This window comes from Diabrotica undecimpunctata, chromosome 1 (genome assembly GCF_040954645.1).
Source record: "Diabrotica undecimpunctata isolate CICGRU chromosome 1, icDiaUnde3, whole genome shotgun sequence".
Lineage (NCBI taxonomy): Eukaryota > Metazoa > Arthropoda > Insecta > Coleoptera > Chrysomelidae > Diabrotica > Diabrotica undecimpunctata.
Genome location: NC_092803.1, coordinates 68,511,188 through 68,525,123, shown reverse-complemented (window position 1 = coordinate 68,525,123; position 13,936 = coordinate 68,511,188). Strand labels below are relative to the sequence as shown.

General features: G+C 35.3%; 1 protein-coding gene across 3 annotated transcripts in view; it reads right to left on the bottom strand.

The window, feature by feature from the left end:
- Positions 1–1,511: 1,511 nt before the first annotated feature.
- Nt5b (5' nucleotidase B) overlaps positions 1,512–13,936 on the bottom strand; it is a 91,975-nt gene continuing 79,550 nt past the window's right edge. For all 3 annotated transcript variants that reach the window (XM_072544158.1, XM_072544153.1, XM_072544164.1), the window contains exons 8-10: positions 8,659–8,806; positions 7,068–7,265; positions 1,512–2,829 (exon numbers count right to left, since the gene is read on the bottom strand). In XM_072544158.1, the coding sequence (XP_072400259.1) occupies positions 2,632–2,829; positions 7,068–7,265; positions 8,659–8,806 (544 nt within the window). In that variant the 3' untranslated portion in view covers positions 1,512–2,631. The remainder of the gene's footprint in view (positions 2,830–7,067; positions 7,266–8,658; positions 8,807–13,936) is intronic.

The window sequence follows — 13,936 nt, the reverse complement described above, 5'->3', positions numbered from 1 at the left end:
AGCTAACTCCGATTGCTCTGATTTTCCTGTGTAAACACAGCTAAGTCCTTGACAGCCATGTATTTGCATAGTAAAACTTGACGTGACAAGTACACGCTTTACACCGGTGTTAGTTTTTCCTACTGTTTATAATTATTTGAGCGATTTGAAAGAATGTGATATATTTCATAGAACAGAGAATTTTACCCAGTGTCCCTCATTGTGTAGAAAGGACTGATGAAAGAAGCACCATTATAATGTATTTGGATGGTTGTGGGTACCAAAATAGAAACGCTGTTATGGCCAATGTTCTGTTGAATCTAGCAATTACTCATAATGTAATAATAAAGCAAAAATATCTTAAACCTGGCCATACGCAGATGAAAGTTGATTCGGTTCATGCAACCATCGAACAAAAACTCAAAGATAAAGTCATTAACCTACCAGCGGATTACGTACCTATATGTCTAAAAACAAGAAAAAAGCCTGCTCCCTACCAAGTAAAATATTTAACACATGATTTTTTCAAAAATCTTGATTCAATTCAGCGCTATAAAACAATTAGACGAGGAAGAGGTAAAGGTGATTTAAAAGTTACAGATATTCGTGCTTTGAGGTATACCCGAAGGTGAAATTTATTGTAAAGCCAGCTTTGATGATCAATGGAAACCAATTCCTCGACGTAAGAACAACAAAATTAATTCACATTCTTGGGACCAATTGAAGTGACTATACCTAGAAAGACGTAAAACAACCGCCAAAAACTATGAAGACCTTCAAGCAATCAAGAAGACATTGTCGGTAGACTACCACAAATTTTTTGAAGATCTTCCCTATGAGTAGCGTTATTATATCCTTTTTGTGCTTAGAATAATAAAGTTTCGTTGCGTATAGAATACGCGTGTTTGATTGCATTAAACTGTCAAGTCCATTATTAGCGCAATTTGAAAAACTGGTAACCAGCTCTCCCAAAAAATACTAAAAACGAAAATTATCAGTATAATTTTTTATAATTTCAATGGCACAACAATTATTATACTAATTTTAAGCACGATTTTATTGTTAGCCATTCATTTTTATAAAAAGAAATGCTGCGAAATCGTTTTTTGCCTCTCCTGTAAAATGGATTTAGCAGATTAACACTTTAAGGCGACGATTTGTATTTTATTATGATCTAAGCTGTATTTGTCATTGTCTTTGAAATCCATTCCGAGATCTATTTTTTGTTCTTAATTTGTCATATCCAAATTTAAGCGTAGACAACTCCTCTCTATAGATCTGTGTTGTGTATCATTCAGCGTACACAGATATATGGGAGAAATACAGTTTAGCATCGAATCCGAACGACTGGATTAGAGGAGCTGTACTGACCCAGTACGACTTCGTTGTTTGTCAGGCCTTCGAAGCGACGATCTAAGCAATACTTTTTGATTTTTGCAGATTATATCGATCCCACATAATTCAGCAAGAAAGGCGGATAAACTCACCACTGAGCTACCTAGGCTGTTATTAGAATATTCAAACTAAAAAAATTCGTTTAACAACTTTATTTATTTCTTTGATATTTACAATATATAAACATTTCAATATTAAAAAATACAAGAAAAATAAATATACTAAACAACCAATCTAACGTTAATGCTACAAAAACTTATGACTACACAAAAGTTACTAATTAAAAAACATCACATGGGAATTTTTTAAATTCTTATGAGCAATTATTAAAAAAATTAGTATAAAACTCTCTAAATACGTTTTAATTATTGTGCAAGTTGGCTGTTCCTTGTATTCTTTGTATTTTAGTCTAAAAAAACTATTTTTTTTTTTCATCAAACAAGTGGTTAGCAGTAACTTGATTGACAAAAGGATACAGAAATAATAAAATTGGATTTTCTTTATTACAGAAATGTATATTGCTCTCAAATGAAATACAGCAAACGCCAATTACCATCAATTTGCAGCCGATTTCACGAATGATGTGTTTTGACTTCGAGTGTCCAGTGAAACATTTAACAGGACATTCATTCTGTGAAATATTTTCCAAGTTAGTTACTACAAAGTAAGTGTTATCTACTATTCAAAAAGTATTTCGCCCACCTCTGTTCATTGTCACGATTTCCTCAAAGAATACCGTTAAAATACGTCCTTTAAAACCTACGTGACGAAATTTTACCGTAATTGGATTTTGCCGTATGTCACATTATTTTTATAAAAAATACTAGAAGCCAAAAAAACGGTATAGACCCAAAATCTAGGCTACTCGCATTACCACAAAGTCAACATATAACAGTAGTTATGAGAGCATTTAACTTTTCTGTATTGTGGTATATGCAAAATATATTGCATGCTATAAAAAATACATTTTTGGGGCTATTTGTTAAATATTAAAATGTCACAAAACGATAATTATATAGTACATGATAAGATTTTGTGACAACTTAAAGGTGCGTATTCACAGTTGTTTTAATTCTTTTTTTATTTTTAAAACTTCTATTAAACTTACAACCATATTTCATCATATCTGTAACAATATGACAAGGGGCAATTGACATAACAAAATACCTATCTATAAGGCGCGTGTTTTTAAAAATATTTCGGTTGTTAACAGCTAGTGAAGGTATCTATCTATCTTTCTATGAAAACGGGGAAAACCTATTGTGCGGGGCTATCAACCTTGACCTTGTTTTCTGAATTGTGTAGCGAATTGGTTGTTGGTAGGTTGTTATTTTCACTTCTCGATAATTTTTCTTCGCTATCGTCATCAGAGAAGTCTTCGTCGTGGGTATGCGTGACCGACTGAGGCGTGGCTGGACGTACGTGAGGAATTTGACTCTGGGTTCGCTCCAAGGGCTAAAACGAAATAATTATTAGCAATTGTTCGGAAGCTATTTTATTGTGGCATTTTAATATTAGTTACTATCTTAAATTTGAATTATCCACAATTTTAGTTAAATCATGAGGATATTTTGAGGTTCCGATTTCGGAAACTTATAAATCGTTAGTTAAAATAAAAGTATTTTCAACTAAAATCGTGTATTGATTTTCATAATCTCTAATACAAACAAAAATAAACAGAATATATTGAAACTTCACTAAATATATATATAAGTTTGGTCGTGTGTATACTATATTACAAGTAAAATGGTTCTCCTAATGTCATACATTTTCTATCCATAAATGTACCATTATTGATCCATAAATGGAATACTCAACGATTGGTTTCGTTCTAATGGTGTTCATCAGCTTGATGTATGTAAAGACAATCTCAAAAATAGTCACACAAGCTTATAAAAATGAAAAAGTGTAAAACTGTCATCTGACAGAAATATTTACAAAGAGAAACCGTAGAGCGACGATAAAAGTGATTTAACTTATCACTTGTAACTTAACAAAAATGATTTGTAGTGCAAATGGATGATCAAAATACCTTAATCAAACATATTCTCGAAATATTTAATGATCAAAAGATCAGATCAGGACTCAACGCTGTCCAACCCATAACATCAATTTTCAGTCAAGGTTACCCTGAATAACTACAAAATCTATTCGCTTGTCTAAACTGATTCCTGTTTAAATTATAAGAGATCCAAAACTGTCAACTTCGTGAATATCAACAAATAGGTGTCGTTTCCCGTACCTATACACTGGAAGACAAAGGGTTAGTCGAAACCCAAATCATACGTGAAAATTATGAAAAAGTAAGTTTAACATGCCCAAGTTATCATTTATTTTGACGGAACTTGCAACCACAAATATTTAGGAATAAATTAAGTTTAGAAAATAAACAAGCCATTTGACATCGTACGTTCTAGATTTTCACCCAAAGTCACCGGAAGTAGAAACGGAAGCCGATATTTGAAGTCTTCGTGTAACGTTTGCATTGATATACGATTTCACTAATTTTGAGTCATTTTTGACAAACTTCCGGTCAAACTTTTTAACCGGAATTTACATCAAAACCGGAACTAAATATTCGAGTTCGACTTTTACGTCAATTGATATGTCACATGTACGATTTCTGTGACCATGATGAGGCACTTCCGGCTACAACTTTTTAACCGAACGGATTATTATTAGTATTAGTACTTTTGTTAAAGTATGTATGTGTTCTTGTCTTGATAATGTGCGTCGAATAATTTATCGCTTGTACTCTTTCGGCCACTTTAAAACAGTACTTTCGGTTGTAACTTTGGAACCCAAAGTCCGAGGTCAAATTTCTCACCTTTAATATTATCTTTGGTTTATAAGCTTTCATTCGACACTTAATCTGGCATTATATCTGTTCTAAAAACGGAGGAGTTGTGTTTACGGACGGACAGACAGACGAAGAGACTGGCATAAAATCGGAAGTTTATATTTGTTCTCGTCTTGTTACGGCAGATACTTCGAATTCGAGCTAAATCGATTAATATATGGCTTGTACTATTTCGGCGACTTTAAAACAGTATTTTCGGTTGAAACTCTGAAATTGTTCATCTTTAATCCCATCTTTGGGCTCTAAGCTTGTATTAGACATATCATTTGCCATCTTATCTATTCTAATAACGGAGGAGTTGTGTTTACGGACGAACAGACAGACATAGATAATTCATTGATTTTCAAGAAACGAGTGAAATAAGATATGTATACAGTAAAGTATGACAATTGTAGTGACTCATGTTTTAATGATTTTTTTACAGGCTAGTAAAATTGAACGTTTACCTTTTAGGAAAAATATTTTTGTTCCGACAAAACGAGAAAAGTTAAAATTATTTAATAAACAAATTAGTGGAGCAAATTGCAGAATACGTTTAATCTCTTAAAAATTGGCAAAAACCTTCTTCTTCTGACTGTTCAAAGAATATACGTTCAGATAGAAGAAATCTCATTTTATATGAAATACATTTCAATAATTTGACAGGTCGATTTTTAAACTGTTCAAATGTTTTGGCAAAGATTTTTATTGTCTGTTATCTGTAAGTCGGTTTCATAAGCGTACTGACAGGAGTTTCATAAAGCAGAGAACAGAATTGTTTGTAGTTTTATTATAATACATATTATATTTGTTATATTATTATATATCACTGTAGTGGAAGGAGCTTTTATGTTTACTTTTTTTGAATTGTGAGTAATTTAGTATTTAGTAAGTAATTTAGTGAGTAATTCAATTTGATTACAAATAATAAATATGACATACAGTAGTAATAGTCAACCGTATATCAAAATGAAACGTCACAATTTAACACCCGAAGAAAAAACTATGATCGGCAATGTGTTTGAAGGACTTCGAGCCAGAGAACAAAATATAAATATATAAGCGATGTAGTTGCATTATGTAGTATTTTGACAAAAGTTTCCGAAGCTAGTGTGTACAACGTAATAAAATCAGACGATGAAACCAACGACAATAATTCTTTGAAGGTTGAGATAACAGGAAGGAAACAAATAAAATTGGATGATACAACCAAACAAGTCATTCGTCGTGCAGTACATAAATTTTATTTAAAAAGGAATTACCAACTATAAAAAATGCTTCTTTTTTTCAATCTAATGAAAATATTCCAAAAATATCAAGACATGTTTTGTTACGAATTTTACGTGAAATTTATTAGGTATTTAAAGAGAAAGAGGAATGGCACCCTTAATGAAAAAGAATCAATCATTTTATGGCGCAGAAAGTATCTGAAACAAATAGCAGAATTTCGAAGAGACGGAAAAAAAACATACACATGAAACATGGTTAAATGAAGAACATACTGTGACAAAAATTTGGCAGGATTTAAATGTTAATGCGTCGTAAACAAACGACAAGATGGTTTGTCCATAGGTTTAAAAGCCCCATCTGGAAAGGGAAAAGCCTTATTATTATCCATATTGGTAGCTACTCAGGATTTGTTGAAGGAGGTTTAAATACATTTGTTTCTAAAAATACTGGAGATTACGAGAGACAGGTCATTATGAAAAATGGTTTTCAGATATTCTGTTAAAAATCGAAGCAGGATCTGTTATTGCTATGGATAACGCCGCTTCATAGCACCACAGCAACCACTAAATGGAGAGAAGCAGAGATTGAGGATTGGCTTAATAAAAAAAATATTAAATGCAATGAACCCATTTTGAAAATCGAGTTACTAAACTTGTAGTTGAGACACCGTGCTTTGTAAAACAAAGCACGGTGTCATAAAGATAAATATATTAAACATGTAGTAGATGAAATAGCGCGAGAATAAGGCGTAATTATTGCCGCCATACCATTGTGAGTATTTTTTTATTTTAGTTTGATGGCCTTGGCCGAGCAGCCAGACAAATCATTGTGAGTTAAACCCGATAATTATAACTTATGTGGGCTCAAATAATAATGAAGTAGCGGGGAACAATATTACTTTCAAATTCAATGATGTAAAAAACTGCTTAAATAAAATATATCGAGCATGTAGTGAAAGAAGAGAAGAATATGTTGAACCTTGATAACTTTATTGAAATTACCATGGAACCAGTAGTTGCGCATCTAGGCGAAGATACTACTGATGAATCTGAAGATGACATAAATGACTCAGATTAGAATATATATAATGTTAGTTTTTATTTGAACATATTTTTTTATATTTCATGGAAATAAATATTCATTAATTAAGTACACCACTAGTACTGTTTCGTACCAAGAATTGTTTAGGTAATTAAGTTTTACCTGTACTAAAAGTTACTAGACGACCATTTTTCTAAAACCGAGTCATTAAATCTTATTTGACAATAGGAATTAACTGTAATCCTGAACCAGTCATAAGTTTGTTAATTTAAACGGATAAAGGGTTGTTCCCAAAAAAATATATTTAACAACGATTAGTTTTTCTTTTATCTAAGGCATCTATAAAATAAGAAAATAATTTTTATGACAATCAATTCGTTCTAAAATCCTCTCGTTGATTTCCTTTCCCCTCAAACCCGCAAAAGTCTACACTGAAAATATGAGTCACTTAGTACAATTTTGGTACTCTGCTGTAAATATAGGCTAAAAAATAGAACGTCAGGATATATGTTCCTATCCATCCTATATTCGGGTTCCTTTTCTTCCTACAACTTAGACTGTCTGCTAATTTCCCATTACTTACCTTCTTGTCTCTGGTTTCGATTGATGATTGTGGGGTAACCATACTGTACTCCTTGTGCATCTCCATAACGAAATGTTGCTCATGAGCTACTGTAGATTCGTGAGGTAACAGCATTGCTGGCGCCCTGAACATATACGAGAAGGGGTAGTACAACAGATTAAGGTGAGTAGCTGCATACAGATCTGCATACCTTACAACCTACAATGGAAAAAATATCGAACATAATTAAAAGTTTTTAGTTTAGGATAAATATAAAGGGTACTTCCCGGTAAGATAGACAAAATGACCTCACACCCAGAATTAAATTTTTTTTACGGTCTATGTGATTAAAAAATAAGACTCAGCGCAATTTTAAGCCACTACCCCCTCCCTCTAACCCAAAAACGTTATTTTTTCATTTTTATTTATTTATTTTTTTGGTTAGATAGTTGTGGGGAATAACTTTTTTAGGGGATAACCTTTTTTTTATTTTTTTGGGATTTTCACCATTTTATAGACAAAAATAAATAAAAACAAGGTTGTTTATAGGTTATATATAATTTGAAGGAACTGGGTTTTTTAGAACATTCAAAAATTGAGCGGAGCCCCTTTAAACTCCCAAAAAACATGTTTTTCAAAGTTTTTGGGTCTATTTTTTTTATTTTGTGTATTTTATCAAAAAATATATTTTTGATTTATTTTGAAGCAACTGTATCATTTAGGACATTCAAAAATCGGGCAAAACAACTTTAAACCCCAAAAAAAACTTTTTTATGGTTTTTCGGGGTTAACCACATTTTTGAGATCAATACAAACTAAATCATTACGTCTAAAATTTATATTTAAAATATGAAATTTATATATGAAAAATCAAATTTAGGGCTAGTTATTTAGGGGTTTTTACTGAATTTACACTTTTTTTTTACCTTTCTGCATGTACGGGCCTGAAAATACTATTTTTCATATATATTTTGAATATGCATTGGAGACGTATTCATTAATATGAAGGTTGTATCGATCTTAAATAGTGCGATTAAACCCGCAAAAACCCTTAAAAACCTTGAAAAAACATGTTTTATTGGGGGTTTAAAGGTGTTTCGCCCAATTTTTGAATGTCCTAAAAGACTCAGTTACTTCAAAATTATATATAACCTAAAAGAAAACCTTGATTTGATCTATGTTGAAGTCTATAAAAGGAAAAAATCCCCAAAACCACCCTAAAAAAGTTTTTTGGGTTTTTGAAGGTGGCGCACCTGACGGAAAGATCTGGAAAAAAATCAGAAATATAGTTTTTTATTAAATACACAAAATAACTGCAGCAGATTATCTTCACTCAACATACGGGTCTATAAAAATACACAAGTTCTGTTAAAGCCTCAGCTATGCGTGTAAATTTTTTGAAATTTCTAAATTGATTGCAACCCACCGAAAAAAAAATAATAATGAAAAATGATGTTTTTGAGGGCAGGGTGATTAGGTGGCCGCTTAAAATTGCGCCGAGTCTTATTTTATAATAACGTAAAACGTAAAAAAACGAAAAAAATTGAATTCTGTGAGTGAGGGCATGCTGCCTATCTTAACGGGTATACCCTTTGTAGGCTTAAAAAATTACCTGAGAAGAAAAGAACGTCTGCCTTGATCCAGATCTAAACAAACTGCCCATCATACCGTACGACATGTCCATTTTGTGTGTAACGTCCCTTATAGATGTCCTAAGTTTTGAAATATCTGGTTTTTCTTTCGCACTACTGTCCAAGTTTCTGGAAAAACAATACAATGTGAAATAGCAAAAGTTTAGATATGACAAACGTTAGATATAAAAAATAATTTGGTATATACAGTAGAACCTCGATAACTCAAACCTCAATAACTTAAAAACCTCTATAACTTCAAAAAATTATATGTTTCCTTCCCATCGGAGCCCAAAACCCCATTAAAATACACAACCTCTATAAATTAAATAAATAATCTCAGTATGTATTGGCCCTCAGTAACTTAAAGAAATGTTTCCAAAACTTATATAACATAAAATTTGTTTGCCAATGAGTGCTTTCAAGAAACGTGCACGTGTAAGAACGTGCTTTCGGTCATATTTATTGCTTGCACGTGTTCACTTAATGTAAACTACATAATGGCCTATTGTTTTCTTTTTGGAATCTCTTAAAAGCTGTATTTGCGACGGTCAGGATTAGGTCAACAGCTTACTGTATCATCAGTTTTTGATCACTGTCCTGGAAACATCGTTTACGTACTTGTGATAACTTGCTTAAAATGAGTTCAAAAAAAAAATAACAACGCTAACATAAATGTTGATAATGTTACGATAATTATCCTGGCCTAAAATAACCGTAAATATTATGACTAATGCTGTTCTGTTTTAGAGTTTACGAGAGTATGCGATTAGCCGGCAGAAATTTACCTGAAGGGACCTTCCAGAAACGGTCGAGCCGATGTAAAAATACCCGTTTGCCTTACCGTTATAATTTCGCCGCTAATCGAGAAGGCTGTTCGATGATTCTAGCGTAAAGGCAATGGCATATATAAAGGACATTTTATTTGGAAGGAACAGTTAATTCTGAACCCGCGCTCGCGAATTTGTTACGTACGGATATATATATAAATTATTGTCAGATAAGTTAATATAAATAAAGAAATAAATTAAATCCGTAAGTGTTATAAATATTGAACCTTTTAATAAATTCACAACAAATGGTGCCAGAAGTGAGATCGAACATAAATTAGACTTATAATAATAATACAAGTGAATATAAAATAAATTGTGAAAATGACGACGATTTATGAGCTGACAGTGACTAATTTAAGAAGACATCTAGAAGACAGAGAATTAGCTTCTACCGGAAAAAAGGCTGAGTTAGTCCAACGGCTAAAGAACGCTTTGCTAGAAGAAGGACTAGATCCAGAGACTTATATATTTGAAGACAAACATGATGCTGTCCTCTCGTCGATTTCGAAAGTTTCTGGTGATGTAGCCAAAATTTCTGGTGACATCGCATCATTAGAGAACAAAGTTTCTGACGATATTTCGAAAGTTTCTTCTGATGTAGCCAAAGTTTCCGGCGACATCGCTTCGTTGGAAGACAAAGTTTCTAACGAGATTTCTTCGCTGGAAAGCAAAGTCTCTGCTAACATCTCTTCGGAAATCTCTAAAGTCACTTCTGAGATGTCTGCCCTGGACGATAGAATATCTTCATTAAAAAACCAAGTTGCTGCCGATATGTTAGCCTTCGAAGAAAAGATATGGAAAGAGATGGAAAAGAAGATGGAGGAAACAGGGACAGCAGAGAGAGGTAACAATCCGATTACAGTGGAGATAAAAGAAGACGAGACGAAATGTAAGTTGGAGACACGGCCGAAATTTGAAGGAAGTGGAGGTTCTATTCATGTTAAAGTCTCAACTTTCGACGGAAAATCATCACGGAACAACTACATGAAACAGTTCGAATCAGCCGCAAGAGCGAATGGATGGTCTGAAAAAGAAAAGGCTGTAAACCTGACTATCGCTCTTCGAGGAGATGCCTTAGATGTGCTTCAGACCATAGCCGTAGAGGAGACCGATGATTTCGAACAACTGAAGAAGAGGTTAAATATGCGATATGGCCACGAACATTTGGAGCATGTATATCAGTCGCAGCTTAAAAATCGTAGACAGAAGAAAGATGAGGCTCTTCAAGAATATGAAGTAGATATTGCCAGATTAGTACGATATGCTTATCCAACAGCTCCCGAAGACATGATGGAAAAGTTGGCCGTTCAAACGTTTATTGATGGTCTTCGTGATCATGAAATGCAGAGAACACTACGATTAGCTCGTCACAAGACGCTGGTTGATGTCCTATCCGCCGCCCTCGAATACGAGTCAGCTACGCAGGCCTCTGGCGGGTACAGTAAAGTTAGGACTGTAAAAGAGGAAGGAGATGAAGATAAACTTGACCAGCTCGTTAATATGATGAAAATTATTACATGCAAGAAAACGAAGACCATAAAATCAAGAAACTCACCATCAGGAAAACCAGAACGAGTCGGCTTTAGGGGAGCAGCTTCGACCCGGAACTTTTCCAAAGACCCTCTCATACTAATAGCTTCTTTGAAATGTCGTGAAGATAGTGTATATGTAGATGGAGAAATAAATGGTAAAAGACATACGTTGTTGGTGGATACCGGAGCGACCAGAACCATTATACGTCCAACAGTTATAAACAGCCGTAAGAAACTGTTACCAACGAGGTTGCGACTTCGGACCGCTACAGGTGAAAATGCCAACATTCATGGAGAAATCCAGGTACAATTGGGAATTGGAGCAGAAAAGTTCGTCCATACTGTTATAGTTGCTGACATCGAAGAGGATGTTATATTAGGAATGGACGTAATGAATATGCATGGATTCCAATTGGATTTTAAGAATAAGGTAATCAAAGTTGGCAACGAGGAGGTATTTCTCCATCCACATAATGACAACACTGTGCAAGCAGCCATTACAGAAGATACAGTCGTGCCTGCGAGAAGCGAAACGATCATAGTAGCGCGGCTACGGGGAATTGTGGACGAAGGGAGACCTGTTATGATGGAGCCTTGGAACCACGACGATGAGGTTGGCCGTGGAATCATAATTGGAAAGGAATTGGTGACTTCGGCTAAAGAAATTCCTGTGAGACTTATCAATGTCAACGACTACCCAGTGACCATAAAGAAAGAGACAAAAGTAGGAACTTGTGTACCTGTGACATCCATAATCCGTCAGGCGACAACATCTGATAATTCCAACGACAAATTCGACCAAATGGTTGCAGTTGCAGGACAGTCTCTAAATCAGATGGAGAAAAGGAAATTAAGGGAATTTCTTCGGCAGTATCGTGATATTTTCGTACCGAAAGGAGGAAAGACGGGAAGAACTACCGTTGTTAAGCATAAAATTGATACTGGTAATGCTAAGCCAATTCGTCAAACAGCTCGACGATTACCACAGGCGAAGAGAGAGGAAGCTGAAACGATTGTTCAGGAAATGAAGAAAGACGGGGTGATAGAACCTTCTACGAGTCCATGGGTCTCTCCAGTGGTCCTGGTTAAGAAGAAAGACGGAACGACGAGGTTCTGTGTGGATTACCGTTTGCTGAACAACGTTACCAAGAAAGATAGTTATCCTCTGCCTCGGATCGATGACACATTGGACACATTGGCTGGAAGTAAATTGTTTTCTACTTTAGATTTGAAGTCTGGATACTGGCAGGTAGAAATGGACCCAGTCGATAAAGAAAAGACAGCCTTCACCACAGGATCTGGATTGTGGCAATTCAACGTTATGCCATTTGGACTTTGTAATGCTCCTGCGACATTTGAGAGGCTTATGGAAAATGTGTTGAGAGGGTTATCTTGGAAAACATGCCTGGTTTATTTAGATGACATAATCGTCTTGGGGGAGACATTCGAAGATCATTTGAGGAATTTAGAAAACGTTTTTAATCGACTTAAAGCTGCCCAATTGATGCTAAACCCCAAGAAGTGCCAGCTATTTCAAGGTAAAGTCAATTATCTGGGTCATATAGTCAGTAAAGAAGGAGTGGCCGTGGATAAGGGAAAAATCGATTCCATTAAGGAATGGCCAAAACCAACTGACAAACATCAAGTGAGAAGTTTTCTTGGACTATGTACTTACTACCGGAGGTTTAGACCTTGAGACCTTGAAAAAGCATTTAATAACAGCACCAATTTTAGGGTATCCACTGCCAGAAGGAGAGTTCATCTTAGATACAGATGCAAGTAATGTGGGAATTGGAGGAGTGCTGTCTCAGATTCAAGGAGGACAGGAACGAGTCCTCGGATATTTTAGTAAAGTTCTTTCAAAACCTGAGCGGAATTATTGCGTCACGAGAAGAGAACTTCTGGCAGTAGTGAAATCAGTAGAGCACTTCTATCAATACCTCTATGGAAGGAAGTTTTTAATCCGAACCGACCATGCCGCCCTTAAGTGGTTGATGCAGTTTAAGAATCCAGAGGGTCAGATAGCCAGGTGGATCGAACGACTCCAAGAATACGATTTTAAGATTGAGCACCGAGCCGGAGTTAGCCACAGAAACGCTGATTCTCTTTCCAGACGGCCATGCCCAGCAGAGTGTCCCCACTGCAACAAAACGGAATCCAAGGAAGCAGCAGTGCTAAGAACGACGATTGTCAACGACGATTGGACGCCTACTAAGATAAGGGAAGAACAAGAGAGAGATCCAGTTATACAGAAAATCCGAAAATGGAAAGAGGAAAACCGTCGACCACCTTGGCAGGAAATATCAAACCTATGCTCAGTAGTTAAGACGTATTGGGCCCAGTGGGACTCATTTATCATCGAAGATGGCTTGCTCAAACGAGTCCTGGAAAATGATGACGGTTCAGAGAAAAGAAGACAGTTGGTGATCCCAAAGAGCAGAATAGCCGAAGTACTTCGTCAGTTACACGACAGTCCATCGGGAGGGCATTTTGGTGTAAGGAAAACCCTTCAGCGAATTCGGGAACGGTTTTATTGGATGAACAGTTCCGACGACGTAAAAGACTGGTGTAAGAAATGTACTATTTGTGCTACGAGTAACGGGCCTCACCGGAAAAGGAGAGCTCCTATGAGACAATATAATGTTGGAAGCCCGTTTGAAAGAATAGCTTTGGACATTGCAGGGCCATTTCCAGAAACTGAAAATGGGGGCAAGTACATGTTGGTAGTAATGGATTACTTCACTAAGTGGGTCGAGATTTACGCACTTCCAGACCAGAAGGCCGCCACCGTTGCAGATAAGTTGATCCAAGAATATATCAGCCGATTTGGAGTGCCTTTGGAGATCCATAGTGACCAAGGCAGGAACTTTGAAAGTGATCTATTCCAAGGAATA